The 25,326-nt window shown below is 39.9% G+C and overlaps 1 protein-coding gene and 1 long non-coding RNA gene across 6 annotated transcripts in view; one reads left to right on the top strand and one right to left on the bottom strand.

The window, feature by feature from the left end:
• The first annotated feature begins 63 nt into the window (after positions 1-63).
• On the top strand, positions 64-25,064 carry Pino (Pinocchio). Of its 5 annotated transcripts, none has more exons than XM_066284037.1 (6): positions 64-194; positions 540-672; positions 2,469-2,504; positions 21,765-21,825; positions 24,063-24,303; positions 24,360-25,064. In XM_066284037.1, the coding sequence occupies exons 2-6, from the start codon at positions 540-542 to the stop codon at positions 24,480-24,482; spliced, it is 594 nt and encodes a 197-aa protein (XP_066140134.1). In that variant the 5' UTR covers positions 64-194; the 3' UTR covers positions 24,483-25,064. The 5 variants fall into 5 exon arrangements, with proteins under 5 accessions (XP_066140134.1, XP_066140135.1, XP_066140133.1 ...); XM_066284038.1 differs by having other exon boundaries at positions 66-199; XM_066284036.1 differs by having other exon boundaries at positions 66-320.
• Positions 1,546-25,326, bottom strand: part of LOC136340191 (uncharacterized) — a 62,699-nt gene continuing 38,918 nt past the window's right edge. Inside the window, exon 4 of the long non-coding RNA XR_010732271.1 lies at positions 1,546-1,966. This is a non-coding gene — a long non-coding RNA (uncharacterized lncRNA). The remainder of the gene's footprint in view (positions 1,967-25,326) is intronic.

The raw sequence follows: 25,326 nt of genomic DNA, 5'->3' as shown, positions 1-25,326 counted from the left end.
ATGTAGACAATGGTATGCTTCAATTTTCGTGTTCAGTTTTATCTGGTTGGCTGTAATTTTTGCCTTTGTTTTTGCCGTTAGGTATTGGTGGTCGGTTTGGTCGTGGTTGTGGTTCGTGTTCGTGCTCGTTGGTCAGCTGGCTTCTGAAAGGTCACGCAAAGTTTAAAATTTAAATTTTCCAACCAAATTTAATTGTAAGGCAAGTTCCTATAACCGCCAATATCGATCCATCATAAACTTTACATACAAAAACAATTCTTCGTATAAGAAATCAGTAAAAAAAAACATACACTCAAGATTGTTTTAATTGTCCACTTAATGTAGGTTATTATGCTTTCGCTTTGTTTTGTGTTGTCTTCACGGTGTAATGTTACTTGCAATCGCAAGAATTCTTGTGAAATCGTGACGTGAAGTAATACAGTAAGTGGCAAGTTCATACTTTTGCCCAAAAAGTGTAAACAAATACATTGCATCATAGCAATCATACAGCAAACAAATCATTGTTCCTACGTGATGTAACAAAGATTTGTTTATTGCAGATGCTACGAGTTGAAAGCAACACCAATCTGGAGCATCTCGAAGGGTTCACAGAGTTTGAAGATGACATTCACTTCGATTCTGATGATCCAGACTTTGACCATCGAGGATCACTGCATGACATTTTCTTCAGTGGTATGTCAATTACAGTTAATAAATAATTTTTAGCCTTTTTTTTTTAATAATAACGTTCAGAGTTTAATATATCATCATGACGATGTTTCAGTGAGTGGTAGTATTAAGCAAAGTAACAAAAACTGCTAATAGACCCTTATTTTGCTTTTCTTCATGTATGCCTCAAACTTAATTATTGAAATTTCACACACCTATTGACTTTAAGTTTCTTTATGACAAAATGTTAAAATTGTCAGTAGCCACATACAGGGTGCTGTGTTTTTTGAGTAGTTTTAATGTTTTACATTTTGACCAATTTAACTTAGGGCCCAAGTGCGAAAAACACAAAATGTGAGAAAAAAATGTGGAACTTTGTCACCTTGTATATTGAAAATGACGTGTTTTTAACAATGGGTTTATTAGAATTTTTTTAGTACCACCCCCTGAAATATTTCCATAATGACATGTTACACCCTGTATAATGAACACACATATAAATCAATTTCTTGGCCTCAACCAAAAAAATGATGTGTTAATTAGCTGGAACACACTTTTGGCTTCTACCAAAAAATATGCTTTGAGTGATATAATCTAATTCGAAAAGGTGCTTCTGACGTTGCCTCACATTTTGACAAGCACTATTCTTCACAGCATAAAAATAATTATTTTAATAATAAATATACAAACTTAGTAAATAAAAACAGTAAATTTTTATTTGTAACTGTGTTCATGAAAAGCTTCAATGGAAACATAGAGGTGATATTACATTTACAGGAGTAAGGAAACCTTCTATTGCAATTGGAACTGGAACACTTTTAAATGATTATTCCGCACATTTTTTTATGAACCTAGTAGAAAGATTTATTGGTGAAGTTTATGAACAGTTAACAATAATTGAGCAATAAAAAAATATATTTATAGATAAATTTCCTTTGGTTAGATTGTGTATGACAAGTAATCTTTCAAGACTCGCACATCATGTACTGGTTTGGTCCCTGACTCCAAACTCCATGTCGTATCAAAGCAAATCCTTGCCCAAATAATACTTTTCCGGTTTGATTAAAAGGTGTTTCGTACCAAAAATGCAGCATTTTGCAGAGTCAAGGGGAGCGGACAAGTTCAAGCTCATACAAAGGTAGTACCTGGAGGCTCTAAAACACTAAGAATAAATAGTTTTCAAACCGGATATGAATTTTTTAAATACTCTCTACAACTTTGTTGATTTAATCGTCTCTCTATCACCAAACTTGCACACCCTATATGCATACAGGGTGTCACGTGTCATCGTAGAGATATTTCAGGAGTCGATAGTGCTCTGCAAAATAATAAAAAGTGTTAAAGGACAAACGGTCAAAAATGCGTAATTTTCGATGTACAGGCTGGCAAAGTTTAGCATTTAAAAACTTATGTTTTACAGAGTATTATAGCTCCCTGACATACCTTCCATGATGGAATGTTGCACCCTGCATATGCAAGCAATGAACTATGAAAAGTCTTGAGATCCGAATTTGTTCCTGAACGGACCAAATTATTAATAAGCTGCTTACGTTAAGGTCAAACTAGTTTCCATAGAAACAAAGAATGTGATCAATACAGAGGCCTATTTCAACGTTTCAATTGAGATTAGCTTGCGTTAATGTTAACAGCGCATCAATAATTTGGGTCTTAGTCAGTTTTGTGAGTCATGCCACGAGTTTCTTGCGTATTTTTCCAAAGATTATTTTTACATGTAACAAACTAGACGATTTCCCAAATAAATCACTCCAAACATCAAGGCTTTTCATATATATTTTTTTATTTATTTATTTTCGTTCCAGGTCAGACGCTTGCATTCCGAGCCGGAGCATCTCTGGGTAAGTTTATTTATCTTGTTCGGCAATTTTAGAATCTAATAATACAGAAAAAGGCGTTGTGCGTACCAATAACGAGACTAGTTTTAATTACGTAATTTGTTGACCAATTTATTTAAATGTGCCTTAACCTTGGTCAAGCAGTAGGAACTTTTTAATTTTCTCCTTGATACCCACGGAAGTCATTTTCTGCATCGGAAAAAAAAAATGAAAGTTTCGTTATATAACGAAAACGTAGATGCATCAAGAAAGGACTTTGGACAATAATATACACCGGAAACCTTGGCAACGCTTGCCAGATTGCAAATATCTAAAAAACCGATACACCAACGTCGAATAATTACGTTACACAATTACTGGGAACACAAGTTCATGGATGTTTGCAGCTTTAACGTTATACTGATGACAATGTCGTTGCATGCGTTTAATAACTCGCTTAAATTTCCATTTTATTAAATTTGCAAACTTTGGCTTTTGCCCTTTTAAGCTGAAACCTACATCCTGACAGGCCTTGGCATTTTGCGAAACAACCCCCAGACTCTGACATCCCCCCCCCCCCCTCACCATCTCTTCCCACGCTTCAGATCGATGTATTTTACCGGTGACGGTGGATGGGTAGCTGAGTGACGTCATTACGGCAAGAGAGAGAGAAAGAGTGGTGTTGCCAAATTTCCACGCGAGATTTAATATCGGTGACGTAACGAATTTTAAGTTTCAACTTGATCATTCACAAAAACACCCGAATTTGCGTAAACTAACGTCGCTACCTGAAGCGAAGAGATTTTCTTGCAGGCTCTTCCACTTTGATGTATTCGAATATCGGTTCCGCAGGCTAATAAAAAAAATCCGCCATTTTGATATAGTAATTTTGAGCTCCTGAAGCAACAAAATGGCCGTCGTTGGATTATTCGATCCTTCGGGACTTTGGCGTCGAAAAGACGTGGATAAAAAACGAGTCATTGCGCCCCAGAGCATGCGAGCCCATTGGTGCTCCTAAGCGGCCGCCACCAAGCGCACCGACATATCGCCCATTTTCAGTTCCAATGCTCGCCAATTTTAGATTTGTTTTTTCTTATGTCGCGTGCTTCTCCCGAATAGGAACCCGAGAACCACAGATCGAATCAAGTTTAAAGAACTTGTAAGTCAGGCAACGGTCTCCAACGCACGGCGGCACCACTCAAAAGTAAAATTAGAAAATGAGGTTGACTGGCTCAGTGAGGCCATTACGCTTCGAGAAGTCGTACCCGGCGTGCGCTCTCCGCAGGGAAGCTGCTTGCAGGGTTCCGCGGTAGAATGGCTGGAACTCCTTAGGAAGGAATCCAGAAGGGCTTTCCACTGAACTGAGATGCACTAAAAGGGTTGGCCGGAGGCAATTCTGTGAGCGCTCGGAACGATAAAGAAACCAGGCGGAACGGAGATTGGATGGGAGAGGAACTATGAAGCCGAGTACTCACATCCATAGTGAGACCCTCCAGGCCACTATCGAGTGAGGCGGGCCCGGTACGGCGAGACTGAAGGATGACTTGGGCGGTGGCGAACCATGAAGACATCGGGCAATATGTGGTTGAATTCCAAATAAAAAGAAAGTTGGGAATCCAAACAGGAACGTTCCAAGATCGGATTTAAATAAAAAAGAAAATAAAATATAAATAAATTTAATAAAAAAAAGAAGTTGATGGCAGCTGCAAGAAAACGCCGGATTTTAAATCAGATACACCACCACGTAGTGACGTGTCAGATCCTCCCTGATGTTCATTCTGACGTGGTCCACTCTGTGTTTCTTCTTCTCTGCAACGGGCAACATTGCCCGTTGATGTCAAGCTATTTGCAACAAAAAACATATTCCTCTATGTTTGTTTGTTGTTGAAACATGTTTTGGTTCGTGCGAAATGTGGCAACATTGTTAGATTTTACTTGTTTGTGGAAGGGATTCATTCTGTTTCATCCCAGATTCGCACACCTACTCCCTTAAAGTCCAGGTCAGTGTTCACGGGCATCATTCAGTCTGTTTTTCTGCGAGATTAAATTTATTATCTCATCGGGCGGGTCTTTTGATACCTACATTTTTTACCCTGGATCTGGGTAAGTTCTCAGAATTATCATTTGCTTAGTTGTTGCGAGTTAATTGCTCCTAATTTAATGGCACGGAACGTAAAACGATCAAAGCAATTTTCCTGTTAATCCGTGTTAAAGTTTTGATCAATCAAGGTTATTGAGGTTAATCGATTTTTTAATGGAAATTATAAAATTTAGCTTTTAAGGAAAATAATGATTATTTATGCGGTTGATGGATCGGTATATTATCGGAGAGGACGGGAATCGAGGGATTGGCTGTTTGAGTGTATTATGCTTCTTTTAAATTTAAGGCTTGTGTGGATTTAAATTGAAGAGAACAAGAAAGATGGAGAAGGGGAGAGAGAGACAGAGAGAGAGAGAGAGAGAGAGCGATGAAAGTTGACAGTTATATTGTGAACGAGGGGAGCGAAGTCACATGGCTTAGTCCTTTCCTCGATACTGGGCTTAAATCTATTAAGAACCAGTGCGTTGTGTCTTAATCGCATTTAACGAGCATGAACAATTTCGGGTGCTACGTGAGGGAGAACACATTTGACTTCGTGTATATACCTGAGCTCACGTAGAGGGATTTGGTTTTAGGAATACACATACCTGAAAGGAATTTAGAGTCGGTTTAGGTAATTCCAGGACGTGAACTGAAGCTTTTAAAACTACGTCAAAAGGAGAGGATTCTATTTGATTACGTTAGATAACTAGAACAACGCCACATTGGCGTTTCTTTGAATCGCTAGAAGACGTCCTATTTACCCCAATGACCAGAAATTCCTGATATATTTAGACAAAAATCACCGAATATCCGCAATAATGCTCCTCAAATATTTGCCGTCCAATTTCGCGAATTTCACAAGTCTGATGTCCTCGGTTCTAGGTACACAAATCGTTTGTTTATAATAGATATTACGTTTGCATAAAACATAAAAACAATTTTTTTTCTGAAATTTCGTTGACGCCAGCGATATCGAATCAGCAAATAGCAGATAACTTAAGATTACTTACTTAAGTCAGTAACGTCATTTGCCTTATTGTGCGGCTCTGATTTGAGAATGTATAACATACAGTATGTAAGTCAGTAATTCAATCAAAGGCACTCACGTGACACGTGACTGTCTATCGCGAGTCATTTGTTGTTCTGATTAGCGCCATTAGTAGGCCGCGTATCAGGTTATAAACTCATTAATTTATCACGTGCGGGTAATGGGAAGTATGTAGTGTGAGTAAGGGAAAATGAATTATGATTGTCATCATTGTCAATTGTTTTCGACAAACTAGAGAGGAGGAATGGGAGGAGGTCTTGCCTCAATAGCAGGATCGCCGAGAATTTCGTCCATAATTAAAATGCTTAGAATCACAAGTCCAATGGAGGATGTTTGGGACATGAAAATTGCACATTTATACAGGGTGAACGTAATAACAAACTTTCAGAGGATGTACAGCTCATAAAATCAAGTATTCAGAACGAATAAAGTTAGGTCCGATATCCCTTCGTTTCCAAGATACAGGGTGTTTAATTTTTAATTTGTTTTTTACATTTTTTATATTTCAAACGGTTTGCTACGTATTGCAAACCGTTTGAAATATAAAAAATGTAAAAAACAAATTAAAAATTAAACACCCTGTATCTTGGAAACGAAGGGATATCGGACCTAACTTTATTCGTTCCAAATACTCGTTTTTATGGGTTCTATATCCCCCAAAATTTTGTCGGTATCTTTATGAAATACCCTGTACATACTTTTGTATTTTTTTGAATTAAAATAAAATGGTTGCTGTATAGGAATTCGAACTTTGAATTCTTCCGTTCCAGAACTCTCGATGGCACTCCGTTTGCCATAGGTTCCACACCCGGCGCGCACATAATCGTCTTACTTCAAAAAATTCAAAATCTAACGAGAAATTTGTTGACTTTATTTCCAGTGGTCTCATGAAGTTGGATGATTGCTGAGATCACGCGTAAAAAACAAAATTTCCGCTTAATCTCTCGCTTTAATCCCATGCACGTCTCTCGTACATTGTTCAGACTTCAGCAACGTAATCAGTGATTTACCTCATCAGGAGCTAACCAATAATCAACGATATTACGCGGGATTAGGTGCACTGATTACCAAAATAATCACCTGAAACATACGTGATATGAGAATGGAGTTGGAATTTTGATTTCAAGGATAATTTACATTAGCACAGGTTAATGATCAGCGGCAATACATATTACGTGATTACAACTGTAATCGTGAGGGAAAATGTTCGAATTGTTTGGGAACGTTACAGGATTAAAATTCTGAAATTAGTTTTTAAGCCCGAAAATTCTGTGTTGTTTGTTCTAAGTCGTTTTGCTTAAAACAAAATAAATCGACATCTTAAATAATCCGCGGATCCATTAATTGATTTATGAACCGTTCTACATGATCCACCTTGTGTCTATTTGACAATGAGGCCCCAGATAAGAGGAGAGTCTGGTCCGTACTGCATAATTATTAGCTGGAAAAAAAACCACTTATGATTCTACTAACAATGGCGGAGCGCAATTTTGCGTTAGCCTCTATGTAATACGCCCCTGTAGCAAAAAAATATCATACGATTTCATGTGCGATACAAATCTGTTTGTAGGCACCTGCGTGCATGGATGGAAACGTATCCATCAAAGACTGTTTAATAAACATAGACCGAGCTTTAGCAGTGACATGATGATGACCGAGGTTAAAAAAAAAATTTAGCTTCAAATGGCACCGAAATCACAAGTTCGCGAATTAACTTGAACTGGTATTTGTCTTGGAATTGTGAAAGATGCCCGGTGAATCGCATTTTAGCCCGAATCAAAACGTTATCAGCCGTTGATTTTAACCAAAATACATAAAATAGCATTACTAAGCTTCTTTGAGCAAATTACGCACTATTCGTGCGTCATTGTTCGTTGCAAGACACAATAATTATAAGCAAAATAAAGGGTGATCATTAAACAAAAACTTCAACTAAGCGTTAAAATAACGAAGGCATGTCTGGGATCGGTTCATCTGATGGTTTGATGTTTGATGGTGGGCAATAAATTGCTCAATCAACGTCCTACGTCTGCAGTGCAGCGACTGCTGCGAGGTTTTTTTATGGATCATCCGAGATTTATCGGCTCGTGATGTGCATACGCGTCTTGAATGAAAATTGTGAAAGATAAGAGGACATTATTAGAACTTGCTGATTGGTGTTGCTAATTGGCTCTAAAATCGAATAATAACAATATAATATTTCATCTATTTTCAGGTTAAAAATAGCATTTTGCGTATTTTTATGGACTCCTTGACGACAAGGACCGAAAACTGAAAGTAATAGTCATGTTGTTCGCACGAAAATGGGATCTTTAGAAAGCAAAATATTGTTATTATTATTATCTTAGATGTGGGTAGAGCATATGTAAAATGAAAGTGGCACTGTGTACGTACTATTGGAACGACTGTTTGCATTTCAAATAATTTGTTTCAAAAAAAAGTATGTGCACAATGTACGTGAAGTCAACAATTTATCATAAATTTTTCTTTAGTTTTAAAATTTTCTTAGCAGCTCCATATAAATCGATTCGTCGATTAAAGGGTGTAAAAAATCAAGAGAACATTATGCCTCTATTTATGTTAGTCGCACTTACGTTTTTTTTTTTTTTTTATATATATATTGAAATAGAAAAAGTTGTGTCGTACCCGGAAGCGAACCTTATACCCGTACCTTAGCAATTCCTGATCTCACTCGACGTTTCCCCAGGCTCAAGTTTCGGCCGGGCCCAAAACTTTTTCCTCAAAAAAGATCAAAAAATCTGGCCGAAACTCATCGACTCTACCTTCCTGTCTCTCTCTCTCCAAAATTTTTAGGCAAAATTCAAAACCCAGAGACCCACAGATTATTTTCTTTTCTCCTCCATTGCGGAAACTTACCAAACACATGTCCCAACTAAATGGTTGTGAAACATAATAACTGGCGACATTCAATCAGATAACGCAATAAGCGGTGTTTTATAGCTCCTGCAGCAAACTCCTATGTGCAACCCAGTGGGCTGCAATGAAGCCGATCAATTACTGGGGCATAAAGGCTCAACCCACTCAAAAATAGAAATGCAGGCCTCACAGCGTTGCGTAAGCAACACTCAGTATGCGTTCCCATCGACCTAGTTCCTGGTGATCAGGGCCGTAACGTGCGTGTAAACGGGAGTTTTGAGGGCGGGAACGAGAAGAGTGAGCCCAAACGGGAGGACGGTCGCGAAAGTGGTCCTGAAGATGAAGTACGAATCGCCCGTATTGTGAGAAACCTCGCTAGTTGTGTTTTCGAGGAAGTTTCAGATGTAAAAATTAACGAGTCGGTTATAAATAGCTGGGGATTTCTCAATTTTGGTTTTAATGAAGAAAGCACTAAAATTGCAGAATTCGAGTAAACGATAACAAAGTATTGTTACAAAACACATGAAATGTGGTTTATAAAGCAATAACATTAGGTTTTTTTTAACTGCTATTGACACACGCCTGGAAATCCATAAACACTCGGTCGGTAATTCGTGCTTACCACTTTTTATCTTAGTTTTATTGGGAAATCCGCGAATTTTGTGTCGAGCCTAAAAGGAACAGTTTCTAAATGAAGATTGCACCGGTTGACCTGACCTGCCTTCAGAAAAATTCAGTGAATTCTAAAATGTCGAATTAGTGTGTGTGTTAACAGAAACATTTACGTTGCAAAAGCAAATACATTTAAATAAATCTTCGGGTTATGCTAAGTCATACAGGGCAGTGACACGCCTAGAAACAATGGAAATAAAAAGAAACCTCAAATTACGATTAAACGTGTAGAGAAATAATAGCTTCCCATCAGGAAATCTCCGTTAAATTACCGAGAGTCGCTCTTAAAGACGATGGTGACCTCGTAAGAACGAGCACTCTGTATTTTAATTAATTTTTTTTGTGTACAGAATCCCGTACGGGTTCAACACGTTAAAAGCTTATCGGTAACAGAAACGGTTACATTTGCGGATTATTTGCGCCTTATTTTGTTCTACTTTCTTGGGAACGACCTTCCAGTGGCAGCTCGTCGGTTGAAGAGTACCCAGAGATTTTTGGACATTTTCTGATAGGCACTAAAGTTCAGGATTTCAGGCGCAGTCCGCAAAAGCATTTATGTTAGTTCAGGTTAGTCATAGCTTTGACAGCAGCTCGACATCCGGAATTTTTGAAAAATTACGGTGGGAAAAGTCATTTCGGCATAACTTCAACTGTTCGGCGGTTACTGCTGTCAAAAGTGCACATTTCGTTCGTCGATATTTCGAAGACAGGTGAAGATCTGTTTTTATCTCTCTCTCCCCCAAAAAAAAATCGTTTGCGGGGGCTCGAACGGTGCACACGGGGTGTGCAATTTCAAATGAAAATCTTCATAGTGCACACTCGAATGTGTTACAACTTTATGGCGGCGAAAACATCTTCTCCATTGAACATCGTCTTCTGGGTAACTTCCTTTTCAATGCGTTAGAAGAATGTGGAACTTCCTGGCCACACTACACGTCTGCTAATGGGACGAGTTACTCACTCACCTTCCTTCATTGCGGTCGATGGACGAATGGTACTGACTGCACTCGCAAATCATATTTAATTAAAAAAGTTCTTGGAATTCGAACCTGCGCACTTCGATTTAACACCTCTTGGTATTTAACGTGGTTTTGCGAGGTTCGCATCTCGCTAGGGCGAAATTTTTTCATTTAATAAATTAAATTCCGATGAGGAAAAGTGTTAGCTTTTTTCTTTTTCTGTTGCCCGTCCAGGACACTTCAAAGTGTCGATTGAGACTTCCTGCTGCCTGCTAACAATGACGATTTTTACAATTAATTTTTTTAATCCAAAAAAACATTAACTCGCAGGTACTTAAGCGAAATTGCTCTGTGATAAGTGTTGAGGTCCCCTTTTACGTCAGAAAGGATTTGCGCAATTTAAAACTGTTTGGGTCAGCATGCTAATAATTGGAAAATTGCCTTTTACAGGTTTAAATGACAATGGGAACGTTCTAGAACAAACTCTGGTGTTTTTCTCGTCCTCACATGACAATCTTCTAATCCAACTGCCGCTTGACGTAAAGCTATGCAAACAATGTAAATCTCATTGTTATTATTAATCCATTTTTTTTTTTTTTTTTTTTTAATTTTTAACCATTGACCAATTTAATCGCCTTGCGATCAGCATATCACATTACATGACTTAATAACACGTCCTATCTAACAACAACCGGCAATAAATCATTCGTAGTAGTAATTAGATCTGCGATCATTGCAATTACGAAAGTCAAATAATAGTCTAGACATGGTAATATTGAATTTTTCCTTTAATTTATGATCGAGATATTCGCACATTCAGGGAGCAGGCCTGTGGGGTTTTAGGGAGGCCCCAGTCTGCTCTACAGTCCAGAGTATTGACCCGCAAGGGGGCGGTGAGGTGCCGCTGACGCCGCGACGCGTCCCGACGGAGCCGGTTAAGAGCACGCGATAACCAGGTCACGCGGCGGATACGTTCCGAATTTCGTAGTAAAAGCAATATGGGAGTAACGGCTCGATGGCCAATGAAACGATTTGGGACTTTGTCCGGGAGAACGCTATTTTTAGAAACAAGAAAATTTGATGACGAAAGTTGTAGTGAAAGTTTATAATGAAAGAGTTGGCGCCACCAATAAGGCGCAAAAAAAAACAGATTCGCAGCAGCGCAGAAAAAAATTATTCCGGCGAAGCGCATGCCTGAGTCAGCGGCCATTTTGTTGTTAAGTCAATATGGCGTTTTTCAAAAATATCAAGTTCTATTGCCCGCGGCCTCCTGTTCTGTTCCATCTCGAACGTGGCTTTCATAAGGTACTCAACAAGTCGATTTGCAATGGGCATTTTGCTTCGTAACAAATATGGCGTCTTTCATTCGAAATTTGACTCATCCTGACCTTAGTTTTCTAAATTAAGGTCATTGACGATGTGGCCGAGCTCCTTTAGGCGGTATTTTCGTATATAGCAAATGAAATTGTGCACTGTCGCTTTTCTCCTTTACCTTTGTTTCATTTTCCGTTCTCTCAAAGTTCCCACTTTCCATAAATCATCCACATAACTGGCATCTTAGACAAGTCATGTCGAAAATCGCACTAAATTACGCTATAGTTTGTATGGGAATTTATTAGAAAAATTAGCATCTAATGAACGGAAGTGTACATGAATATTGAATATGGCGACATGGACATGCGAAATAAATGTCGGTTCTATAAATGGCAAGGCGAGATACCCACTATGCGCAACCAGACGTTGCAAGACGTATTTCAACGAGCCTTATATGACTCTTTGTGTTTTAAAGGCTTCAGAAATGTTGGAAGTTTAAAGCGAATAAATAAACACGAACAACAGAGATCAAAGTTACACGGACAGGGATTTATTTTGAGCAGTTTTTCCCTTAATTTACGAGTGAAAGAAATAGCTGCCGAAACGTGTTTTCCGCCCATTTGAGACGATTCGAAAATTGTCAATAATTAAGTTTTATTTTTTCTTTCGTTTCTCTAAATTTATCGTTTTTTCGAACTGAGCCGAACAAAACGACCGCGTAACGTTGCTTTGCATCCACTTTGCTCATGCGTTTTGACGCGCTCGTCGCCATTTTGACGAACTAGGTCCAGGTACGGGAATCAACAGGCCTTGCTTTAATAGCTTTCAGTCTTTAACCTGCCACCTCAAACATGTCTACTCTACAAGTGCAGTCACTTTTTGACATTACTGCCATCTGTCAAAACTGTCGTAAGTGAAAACTAGCACTTTCTTCTTCGGCTGAGAGCAACAAAATGGCTGCCCAAATGAATAATCGCTTTTAAAAGTCGGCCATTTCAATTGTCTCACATCCATTTTCTCACGAGCAACTTTCTCCCTAGATGGTGCCAGACAAGATCGACGGTGTGTTTATGGCAGATTAAATTAGAATCCTGTGTCTGGTTAGTCTTTCCCTTGAGATAGTCCTAATTGAGTGGCAATAACCGAGTGCATACGCTAAAATGATGTGAAATACTTTCAGTCGAGGTCGGTCCGAATGTTGCGTAATACGCCACACACATACACACACACATGCCATTACTGACGCTATTTTAAGTGCGCCTAAAGCGGGATCGTGTATAATATGCAGTAAAAAGTTCGTCGAAAATGAAATTGAAAACTGCGTTACTAAGAAAAAAAAATCTATTGCGGACCAAAACTTCTATGCAGACCACCCAACATCGAGATATTTAGTACCCGCGAGGGGCGCTGCGAGACGTAAACAAACCGAAGAGGGTGAATCACAAGTCATAACCTCAACTTGTGTTTTGCGCTACGGGCCGCATTGGCATTTGAATAATCAACATTCTAGACACTAGAGGACGTTGACCAACCCGGCGATTTTTATTTCTACTCGTCTTCTTCGTTAGACATGTGTGTGTGTGTGTGTGTGTGTGTGTGTGCGCGCGCGCGCGCGCAGACATACGCATATGTGGAAGAAGCCTGGAAAGGATGGAAGGAAGCCAGGAGCACGCCACAACCAGGTATCAGCCATTTGCGAGTAAGTGTCCATGGCGAAACTGCCCTGAACTCATAACTCGAAATTGGGGAAACTTGAGTCTTTCCAGAATAGGCTGAGTCGACACCTGCCTGCGACCCCTTCTGTTTGTTCCTCCGTTTGGACCTGCGTAGCAGGCGCATGCCCGATGACGCCAATAGTTAGAGACACGTGTTGTGTGGTTGACTAATGCGCTCTTTTCATCTCTACTTACTACTCGTTTCTTTACCGCTTCCTTTCCTGCTTTTATGTTCATCTGCACGAACTTTTCCACTCTAAACGCTATGAAAAGAATGGCACCACTGCCCGTTACGGTCACGAACCATCTCCTATTTAGGAGTCTCTTCATTAGTGGCCTTTGATTTCTTGTTTGAATGTTTGATTGTTCAGTCTACTATTGTTGCTTTGATGCCGTATCAGTTTCATTATTTTTTTTTTAATCTTTGGAGTCACGTGTAGACCCGAGTCCAAGTACCCTTATAAATGTTTGTTTTCAAGACCAAAAAACTATTAAATTATAATAATAAATAAATTATTGTTTCTTTGTAATTATCTCTTTATTAAAAAAAAATCAATTTCCTGTCATTGTTGATACGGTGGCTCCAAAGCACAGATATGATTTAGCTCGTCTTTGTTGAAAGAAGTGATTAGGAAAAGGAGAACGATATGCATGTATGGGTGGCGATCAGCTGATGTAATTTTCTTCGTATTGCATTTCATGGTGTTTTTGACGCAAGATTACAGGGAATTTCAATGGGGATTTCAGAAATAAAGGCGTGAAAAACAACTTTGTTGATGTCGTTTTTGTTTGTGCACCGAAAAAATCTTATTGCATGTCGAATGTGAACTACATAGAAATGTTTTGATGCATAACAGAAGGCACAACTATCGATCGTTTTTCCATTGTAATTAGAGGTCGGAAAAGTCGTTAGGGTCATACAGTGACCGAGAAGTTTTATGTATTTACATGAAAAATGTGGTTTCTTTGTAATTTGTATTCTCAAGGGAATTGATGCTCATAATTCTGAGTTCGCAGTTTAATTTTATTCCGAATAATTTGAAGGTGAAAGACGACCGCTTTAATGTTTTTCGCGTGTCCGAATACAATCACATCATATAATAAATAAATAATTTTTTTTTAGAATCAATTCGTTTGTGGTTTCAGTCGAAACAACAATAAAGCAAATATGCCGATTTTTTACGAGTTTGTGACCTCAAGCAACGCTGCTTCGGCTCTGGTTAGGGCGGTTGCCGAGCACGAGGAGCCCCCTGCACGCTGGCGAAAGAAATAACCTTAATAACAACAGCACCAAGACCTGGTAAAGATGTCACATCTGACAGCTCTACTTGATTTATAGTAATTTTAATCAACTAATATATGCTGTTTCGACTTGTTAAAAGTCATGTGGCGCTGTGGAAATCCATTGTTGTGCGGATAAATAAGTGATAGTGCCAACAACCACTTTTGACGTGTGGACGAATGAATTTAGAAGTCTAAAAAGTATCAAGTGTTAGTAGGCATGCGCCGAATACGTGACGTAGTGGGATTATGGCGTCGCTCGGTTTTTTTTTGTAGATGGAAATAGATTATACTTTTAAATAGTTGAAGGTGTTTGCTCAGTTTGGTCGATTCAATCAATCATTTCCACTCCTTCTGGGTGTTGCAATTTCCGTTGGTTTTTCCAAAGCGATCGGCAGCAGTAAAGTCAGCATTTCCCATACATTTTTGTGTTTCCTGCAATAGTTTCGAAGGAATGTTTCTAATTTCCGACAACGGTTATTCTAGGATTATTGGTGTTTCAAGAGCTTTTCGAACGATCGAGCGGCCGTGCCATACCGGATATTGGGCATCGACCGAAACTCAATATCATCTCGCCTTAAAATCACTCATAAGATATAACGTATACTTCAAAAAATACAGGAACGATTCCGAATCAAATATCCCCATTAGATTCTGGATATTTGATGACTTGCTATTTGCGATGAAAATTTTGGTACTTCCATTTCTCAGAACCCAACGTAGCTAATTAAAGCAGGCGCCTCATAATATAAATTAGATTATAATCCTGTTTAATTACACTTGTTAGTAAACCAGGATGCGGAATTTTATCCATCATTTGCGTGGACGATCATCAACTTCGAATCAGTTTATAGTCAAACGAATCACATCGTGCTATCTAGGAATAGCACTTGTGTTGTGCGTCCAGTTGGGAAAATAGTTGTGCGGCAAAAAATTCGATGATGAAGTTCCTGGGATGCGACAAGTGGTTTTCGCACGGTACGTCTCTGAAATGAAACCGAAAAAAACCGTGGATTGATGCTCGGACTAACAAAGGCGCAAACTGTCTGTAATTATACAGCAATTACTCGTTCTTCCAACTACTTTGAAACTTATCGAAAAAATGATTAAAAGGAGAACGGCAAGACATTTCGACGAGTTTAACGTGCTGGCGAAGACACTGTTCAGTTTTGTTCATGGAAATTACTGGGCAAAAATGGAACATTTTGAAAAAACAGAGAGGTGACAACGGCAGTTTTTCGTGATGTGTCAAAGGCTCTTGACCGAGCGAACGGAAACATTCTCCCAGCCACATTGGGGCTACATGGATCGAGGACGGTTCTAACAGGGTGGCGATTTTTTCCGCGAAAGACACCCTAAGAGAGAAGTCGATATACAGCGTTCTATGGCTCGATTTACTCTCAAACTATTAGGAGAAAATATTTTTCCCCGATTAATATCAGTAGTGCGCTCCAATGAGAGGGACATGAGAGTTCGTGCCCTCCTTCGATTACTCTTCAAGGAGCCTCTAGCTTCTCAGGGAATTGTGAAACACGTCCCAGATCGTTCCAGGGCCGTTTTCGTTGTGTACCGAGGATTTGACTTTTCTCGGCCAGATGCAAGCTTCAGCATATGCCCTCTCTGTGTGTTTACGAGACTGCCATTAAAGAGGACGCCTTCCTCTCCATTTCACTCGCGCAATGCTGGCGCCACTCTCTATTGATTGTTTATTGCATATCGTAGTATTTTCGACTATTCCACGTGTGTTACGAAAAATACTCTACCTCCGCCTCGCGCCATATTCCACGTCAATTCTATTGTTCATTCCCTTTTTAACTGTTTCTAAGCCTACGCAAATGCCTAGGATCAATCAGTGTCATGTGCCTTTCTATACCCTATTTTTAGCACTCTCCCAAGTTATTTATAACCGAAATGCCTACGCTTTATGTGTGCACAGACCGGGACTGTGACAAATACGTACTATTAATAACCACCTATGTCTATGATGCAGTCAAAAGAAATCTTTGTCTATTGCTCGCATGTAAATATCTTTTTAAAAATTGACCAGAGTCAGATGCACACTGGTGAGGTCAAATCCGTCTGACACCTTGGGAATTTTTGGTTTGTAACAATAGAACGTTATAGTCGTTTATCTTTGGACGCAAGTCAAATAAACGACAGTTAGAATGCAGTTTTTGGTGTTGTATCTCGTTATTAAACATTGGCTTTATCTTTAGGAGATTATGCAATTATTCACCTTGTTAATAACCAAAGGACGGAAAACAATGAGGAGAAATAGGACTGCTGACGCAACCGAATGATGTTGATAAGGCGTATGTAAACGCAGATTGCTCTAACTTCGGAGCTCAAGTTATATTCTCGAGAAGGTGAAATAAGAGCGTGATTCGTGCTTTTTGAAAGGCGAAGCTGTCCAAGTTACAAAGAAACTGTTTCTAACGAAGATCTGTCCTATACGCGGAATAACCCACGTGGGTTTTGGCCATTGGATCGGATTACTGCGGTCATGGACCGTAGATGTTTCAAAAAGACTGCGCCGGGACTAGAGCCGAGAAAGGCAACAAATCGGTTTAAACTGTTAAATAGACGCAAAATCTCTAAGTTTGGTACATATCTGTCCATTTCGCCAAGCAACGAACAATACGGCGAACCGAACGCCTAACAGAGGGCGAATCTGGACGAACACGAACCCCGGGGATTTGAAGATCTCTTTGCGGACGTGCACCTCATCCCTTTGTTCGGTGTTTGGTTCGTTGTGGCGCCATTTGTTCTGATTAGCTGAGGTCAGCGGACGGAGAAACCGGACAAAAGACTTTTTTTGAACGGGGCGAGATCATGTGTCCGCCAGACACGGCGGCTTTCATCCTCGAAGACCAGCTTACCAGACCAGATTTCTAGAATTCATGTGAAAATCGGATAGAGAAAACTGGTCCGAACTGATTTAACCCGGAATGGGCGCAATCCTTCGCAAAGAAACAACGGTGTTATCCAACTCCATCAAATCCCCCGGACAAATCCATAATGATAAGAAACACGTGCTACAGCGTCAAGTCGCAAAAATTTGCGGTTCGATTGATGCATATGCTAAAAGAATTGTCCTGAGTTCGAAATTTCCCATCCAGTCATTAACTCGTTCGAAGCTCGCCTGAGATCATTGTTTTTTTACGAGTGGAAATATCTGGGAAAACGTCGATTTAACGTCATAACAACCTCAAATATTTTGGTTTCAGTTCGCCTAAACGCCTATTCGTCGGAATTTTGATCTCATTTCGAAATCACTTTCTAATTTAAAATTGGGTTGGAACGGACTAAATTAGATCTGTCTAGGAATCGGTGCGTCGTGAGCCAGTTTCGGGATTTTGTTGATGCACCATCGGAAGTAATATATTATCATGGAAGCACCGCAAATTCTCTTTGACTTGCGTTGCCTAAGTGCATAGCAATCGATATATCGTCAAATGCCAGGACTGATTAAAAGTTCGATTACTATTAGCAGGTATATTATTATCTAAATCCCACTCACGAGGCGCGGCATATGCATTTTTATTTTTATATGTGGTGCTAAAATGGTGCCTGAGAAATTTGTTGGGCAATTTACCCAACAAACATTCCACAAAATGTCATTGTTAGAAGTTGTTACGTGAATTTTGAATGCACACTACTGCGAATCCTGCAGGTATTGCGGAGAGTTGTGAGCGGTAGCGACATCTGTTGGAAATTCGATAGCTCCGACAAGGCCTTAATAGTTGTCATTGGAAAGTCACGTTCATCTCCGAATATAGCCGTTGCTGTTGTAATCATAGTAAATTCCGATGCAAGCAGAGTGAAAATCGCGCACGCTTGAAAATTTCACATTGTCAATTGTCACTGTCATTTTGGTTGCGTCCAACTTCCTGTTGCGTTAACTAGGCCGTTGACGTCAGCGGTAAGTGGCAATTCGTTTGGTTGTCACGAATTTACCCTGCCTTGCGTTATCTTCGCTGCCGCTACGTGTTCGTAAAATACGGGTTTTCGAAAAAGCACCCGAAGGCGCCGGTGCATATTTGAATACTCATTGTCTTAAGCTGATAAACTTGAAGTGGCTAGGAACTGGGCAGTAACGTATTTTTCTGTTTTTACCCGAGCCCTGTCGATAACAAATTTGCGACAATCGATTTCTTAATACATTCTTACACGTGTCACCGTTCAATATGCTCAAAGCCGCAGTTTACTTGGGACAATTTGCACGGAATGAAAGAAAAACCCACTGACAAACATTTCCCGAGAACAACGGATTACAGGGAAATTGAAAAAAAAATCCCGCCTTGGTGCGAAAACACCATAAAAATAGGTCGTTTTGAAGCCATTAAATAGGCGAGAAAATCCTTCCTAGATGCAATTAAAATAAACGATTGATAACATCACTGTAATGACTAAACGTTCTATGTAGAGTAATTGTTTTTGTTTACCATTGTGAAATGAGCCAAGTACAAGGTCAGCACGAGCTCCAAGTGACTACGAGAAGCTAGTAAAAAGAGTAAAAACTTTAATCCGAAATAAACCCTAAAATTGAGCAATTGCAGCGGGGAAAATGGGTAATTAGCTTAAATACGCAATAAAACGCACGTGATTTTAGGATTCTGTGCATGACTAGCAAACCTAGTCATCGTGGGTGTCACTAGGTGCACAAATGGATGTAGCGACCGGATTTACTTCGAAACGAGGTGATTAATCCTCTATTCGTACTGTTTTTACAAACGCTTGGAGAAGGAATTAATAGATAAACGTTGCTAATGACTCCTGCCAAAATTCCATACGACAAGAAACGGGCGCAATTTACTAACATACAGAACTTGCTCTTACCGTTGCTCTGTCCAAAAATGGGTGGGCTCTTCCCATCCATTCGTTGCATACGCCGATTTTGACTCACAACTCAGTACCATTTCTGGCCCAATTTCGTCACTTCACTTGTCTCTATTTCTCGACTATTCATGCTCAACATCGTTCTCTATCAATTGGTTACGATCAATTTCGGTCGGGGAAATGGCCGCAAGGCAGCTGTCAAAGTCTTGACGGTCGCAGAAACAAACGCTACACGCGGCGTTGTCATATCTACGAGTTGACTTTGACGAACGCACTTCATTTAATTGATTGACGCAACTTTTTCACATTAACCAATGCAAGTTCAGCGCTGTTTTCACTCCAAGGCCGGGATAAAATGGCGATACTTTTTAAGTCAAGATTCGCTCATTAATTGGTCATTTTTTTCCAGGCATGTTCTAATGATTTTTTTTATAAATATATATGTTGTGCAAAGACGATACTAATTGGCGTATCGGTGTCAGTGAAAATAAAATTAATTAATCTGCTGCTCGTATTGACCAACATTGGCATTGGGTTTCAATAAACCAGTTAAAGTGTAATTTGTTCTCTTTGAGTGTGCATAAAATTGGATGGCGCCGTCTCACGACATCGATTACAAAATACGATTTATTGGTTTAGGAAGATCAAGTGGTTTAGTAAATTAAGATTAGGAAATGTCTTGAAGTACCCACACATGCTCGAAGAGAAAAAAATGGTGCCAGTGGAGAACGCTCTTCAACTTCCTGCAAAATGAATTGTGCTTGTCAAAAGTGAATGTCGAATTTGTGACAAGCATGACGTGTTTCTTGGGTAAGGCGGTGTTGGCCCGCTGCGAAAGCATCGTGAGCTCAAAAATTCAGAAGTTTTTTCAAAGAGCCGGCACCATTGCGTTTGGACTTCAAGGCACTGCATTTTCACGTAAACGAGTTGCAATTTGGGAAAACAATATTGCCAGGTTATGTGCCAGTTAGCTGTTAACTGACGACTGGCGCTCTCTGTCTGGGCATCGAAACTCCGACCATTAAAAACTATCCACAAGGCACAAAAACCGCTAACGAATTCCAACACTCCCTCTGAAACCAAGATAAGATAGACTCGAAACCTGGAACGTAACATTCTCCTAAGCCTATTGTTGTGACGTCAAACCTCCTCCTCCTCCTCCTCCTCTCGCTCCCCCCCTCCCCCTCCCCTTCGCAGACGCGTCCACGACCCGCGCACTGCATATATACGAGGAGAGAACCAGTCGATTTTCTAATGTTTCGCGGTCTGTAGAACTACGACATCGAGATACAATAAAAGTCGCGAGTCTCGTTCATTTGGGAAGGAAAATTGTGAAGAAAGTTTTAGGGTGCAGGAAAAGGGGAGGAGCTTTTCTTGGATTACTTTGGTTTTCTCGGTGTGCAGTTTTTGAGGGAAAAAGTGAGTTTTTTGCGTCCCTTAAAAAGCATGGGCGAGTTGTGGTTCAAGTTGAAATGGAGGGAGATTAATGGGTTTTGGGACATTTTTCCATAGTACAATTGAAATTTTTGTAATAGTAAGGTGTGCGATGGAAATAAAATTCAAGGTGTCCTAATTGATTTAAGTTGCGTTGATAAAGTGAGGGCCATTCATCGTAACCGAGATGATGGTTCAACAGTAACAAAGACAGTTAATTTTTTTTTAACTGTGCGTGTGATATTGCTTGGATAACTCCTTAGCAAACATAAGTAATTCATTATCCGCCTCAAACCTGCTATATATAACGAGCGCTGGACAAAATTGCAAATTATCGCCTTCAACGTCAGTTATTACTAAGTCACCCATTCTTAACGAATCAGTCAGGTCCAAAGATGTCACTCAAATTAGATGCTTTATGCAATTTGCCTGTTTCCAACGAGTTTGTACTGATTTAAGCTGCCCGTAAAATTGCTCGAACATCGAGTTTGTATTTTCACGTCGCAATAGCTTTAATTGACACGAAACATCACCAAGTGCCGCCAAAGCTGTAGAGGTCTCCCCTTGGAAACCTCCAAAAAGCAACGTCGTTTTATAGCCTTATACCTATGCGTTAAGCACCATATCTAGAAGGTCAACGGTAGCATTATGGTATCAGAGAGTATTAGCGATAAGAAATATTGTAAATTATCACGGATTCGCATAGCACTAGATGAGCGCCGCGTCATCGAATTTATTTTCGAAAAAAGTCAACGACTTCACACGGAAACTCTCAGCTTAACCAGATCAAGAAATACGAAAATATTACGAAACACCCCCAAGGTCTCCATTGTTTGTTTACCTTTACAGTGCAAATACCCCTGTTGCATGTTACCTTTCTTACGGCGTTTGTGTTAAGTCGTTGCGCGCTTAAGTTCGATTTCTGGTTCGATCGAGGTCTTTGGGTCTTCGAACCGCCAGAGTTAAAATACGCGTTAGCCCCCGGGTCAAAGGCCCGAGTGAGGTCCAAGAAACGCGCACATTGTCGAAGTCAATGACTGAGTTTTGCTATTATTGTTTCAGTACCAGCGGAGATGTCTTTAGCCAGGGTTCACCATCCAGCTGACATCCACTCGAGTCATAGGTGAGTGAGAAAATAGGGTTGTGCGAGGGTTGATCTGGCGCGAAGGGCCGCGAAAGGGCGCCGCGATCTTTATGTTTAAAGCGTGTTCGACTTTGTTCAGAGTTACATTTGCCTGGACGATTGCGAAATTCCGCGCAAGAGCAAGTCTTCGCGGAATGTTCAAAATTGTCAAAAATATGCCAACTACGGAGGGGCGCGTAGTAATGCTTGGCGGCCTTCTACGCGCGCGCGAAAATCTACTTGGACGTTCTTCGGTGACTGATTACCTTGACAAGGGACACTACTGAAATCGCAAGAGCAAAGCGCACGAGCAATTTTTTGTTTGATCCGGGTCGTTTTCGCGACGTTGTGGGATTCCCAGAAGAAAGTCACTGAGATGAAAATTTCACTGAAAGCGTTGCAACTAGAATTTTTTTTGTTGCTGTTTGCTTTTCCCCTTTTAGGTAAAAAGCAATATTTTTTACTCGGATATTCGAGGCTTAAAAAAGAGCACAAGAAAAACCAAATCTGGAGGTTTCCCCCATGTCGATGTTAAATTGGCTGCAAATTGCGTTTCTGTTAATAGACCAGAAATCGCTGACGCAGCCACTCTTCATAACGCGTAGATTTCTCTGTCAGATTAGAGTACCAACAATTTTCAATTCAAGCCACTTTCCTCTGGATTAGCTGCACCCATCTCACAGACATCCTGTTTGCTAAATTTGAACACAGGAAATTTTTATTTAATCAGGTACGACCTTATTCATGTACATCGCCGTCAATTAGGCCATCCAAATCTTTCAATAAATAGCGAATTGCGCATTTCAAAGAACGGCAAATCATCAGACATTCAGCCGCACGCATTAACCTCGTGTTTCGATGTTAATCGGAAGCATTTTCTACTATTATAGTGAAATTTCGAGGTTGAACTACATTATTAGTTTATTATTAGCATGGTTTACTATTAGTGCGTCTCCAAGCAACTGCCGTATTTTTGGATTTCAATGCACCGTTGGCGCTTTGTTAATCCTATGACGTCGAAGGCAGCAGTAAATATTTTTAATAAGAATACACCGTAACGAAATCCACTTTCAAACAAATGGCTGGCGCCCGAGCAAAGCAACATTATATACCGTTGAATGTGCATTTAAAGGTTTCGATGAAAGGTTATCCGGAGGGTTCATCAAGCTGCGCTTCAAAAACCCGTTATGGATGGTTTTTAGGCGACCCTGGAAAATGCCACTAGAACCTCAAAATAGCGACAATGAGCGGTAGCTGGCCATTGTGGAATTTTTTTGTGGCTTTTAATAGAAAATACTTCTTGATTCGGCTGCGGTTCGGTGTTGGTTGGGCTAAAAATATTTGATCGATTATGAAAGTATTTGTGTCAGTCAATAATTCCGCCAGGTAAGTTTAGAAAACCCCAATCGAGCGACCACTGCGGGATAAAGCAACTCGCAGGAAGTGTATATTTCCTACGAAACGTGGTGTTTGTTTAACCCGAGGAAACACAATGCCACGATTAGCCATTGTTTCAAAAGATTGAGGTCAAGCATGGAAAGAACGTAGTAATATTTGAGCAGATGGCGTTGCCAGAAGGTTCACAAAGGATCCGAATTGTTATAACAGTGACGCAACTTCTCTGGAAGTTTCCTTAATAAGGAAATAGCAACGTTGCGCCTAGCGATTGTTTCAAAATTTAGAAAGACTAACGTCAGACCAGACCAGGCACCCAGTAACATTCGAACGGGCAGCGTTGCCAGGTGGTGCTTGAACACTTTCAAAACTGGCCACTTTTCCTCTTATCTCCAACAAATATATGTCAGAGTGGACCTTGATATTTCGCCTACTGAAACCGGCAAAATCCAACGAATTCACGAAAGTCGTCTACTTTTTCGTAAATGTCAATTTGGTGCGATTAACAGTATTAACACCGCATCGCGGATATGTCCACTTAGACCGCAAGGTGCCGCCACGCTACTTATTAAAATTGCATTAGAACGGCGGTCGTTTGAAAGTCAATTATCATGTTCCTTTCCGCTTGTGGTGACATCTTTTTGTTACCGAATTGCAAGACTCTTTCGCGCGATGACGAAATTGAGGGTGGTTCGACAAAATTCGTTCAGTGTAACAGGTGGCGCTTTCACTACTCACACGGAACTTGGGAGTAAATTTTGTCGATAGCTAAGAAACGTTAATTATTGCGCAATTACGACTAATAGACAATTCAAATTTTAATATTTCATCGTCGTTTTCAGCTCGCTAGCATTGAGTCACAGCCTAGAAGATGTCACCTCTTGGGGCTATAACCATCCAGAAGCAGTTCTCACCATTGAGGAGTTGCGGGATCAACTAAATTGCTGTTTCTCCTGCGGGGTTTCCTGGGCTGAAAGCCACGTTTCTTTGGATTGCTGTGAATGCGGGGGCTACGCCTTGGAGAGGCCTTGCCTTAAGTGCGAAGGCGCTTGCGGAGCTGTCTGGAAGAGGGATTTGAGCATGGTAAGCTACAGCTTTATCCACATGAATTCGTGTAATCATTCTGTTTCCCCTTCCAGTCTCACGCCAGTGGTAAAGCCAGATGGTCCGGTGAGTGCAGCCAACCCCAAAAACAATGTTCGAATTCTCCAGTCTCACAAGACCTGAGTCGTCGTTTAGAACGTCTCAGTGCCACGTCATGACGCCATTTTACGCTTTAACTGAATTCTCTAAGTTAGGACTGAGCTAGATTAATCACTCCTACTCGCTAATACAGGGAGTTTATTTATATTTAGCTTAGGATTATGCGTCGACATTTTTTGGCTTCAGGAAATGAACCCAAATTCCCCGCTGTTGTTTTACATTAAAACCAAAATTCTCTTGGTAATTTCAATATTACCCCTAGATAAGTTTTAGACTAATTATTAATAAAAGCATAGTCTTTAATTGCCGAATTTGACCGAGAATATCACTCTTGGGCATTCCTGTTGAAATAAATGTCTGTGCTGAACCAAATATGCACACATTGTTTAGGTTTTGGACTAATTGAAGACTGTGTATTTCGCTTTAGTAAATTATGAGTTATTATTGTGTATCTCAAGGTTGAAGGTAAATATAGCTAGATATTTGTACTTTTTTAATTGCCGAAAAAGCATTTTTAGTGTCTTGTATTTGATATATTTGAGTATAGAACTATATCGAAGATTTTGTTTTTGTATGACTGAAAATTATTGAATATAATATGTACCACTGTATTCTTTAATAAATAAATTACGAAACGGAAATTTGTCTGGGAAACATTTTGAAATCGGGCAATCTCTATTGATATTTAAAAATACTATTAAATAATATTCCATTCTGGACATGCGGGGTTAATACATCGTTTGGTCTGAGTATCGTCACAAATCAGAAAATTATAGTAGACCATCTCTTTCTGAACCCTCCATACATCTCTACAAATTACTTTTAATGAAGCAACTGCCCGTAATACTTCAAACCTGTATAAAAAAATTGTATAACTCCAATTCAAATGTTGATTCAAACTTT

Source organism: Euwallacea fornicatus, chromosome 7, assembly GCF_040115645.1.
Source record: "Euwallacea fornicatus isolate EFF26 chromosome 7, ASM4011564v1, whole genome shotgun sequence".
Taxonomy (NCBI): domain Eukaryota; kingdom Metazoa; phylum Arthropoda; class Insecta; order Coleoptera; family Curculionidae; genus Euwallacea; species Euwallacea fornicatus.
Note: the sequence above shows the minus strand (reverse complement) of the source record. Positions and strands in the feature narration are given on the sequence as shown.

What these genes read in the sequence shown, in the direction of transcription:
- Pino (XM_066284037.1), top strand. Translation starts at nt 540, where the DNA reads ATGCTACGAGTTGAAAGCAACACCAATCTGGAGCATCTCGAAGGGTTC. An exon ending in GACATCCACTCGAGTCATAG is followed by an intron (nt 21,826 to 24,062) that starts GTGAGTGAGAAA and finishes CGTCGTTTTCAG; the next exon opens with CTCGCTAGCATTGAGTCACA. An exon ending in GGAAGAGGGATTTGAGCATG is followed by an intron (nt 24,304 to 24,359) that starts GTAAGCTACAGC and finishes TTCCCCTTCCAG; the next exon opens with TCTCACGCCAGTGGTAAAGC.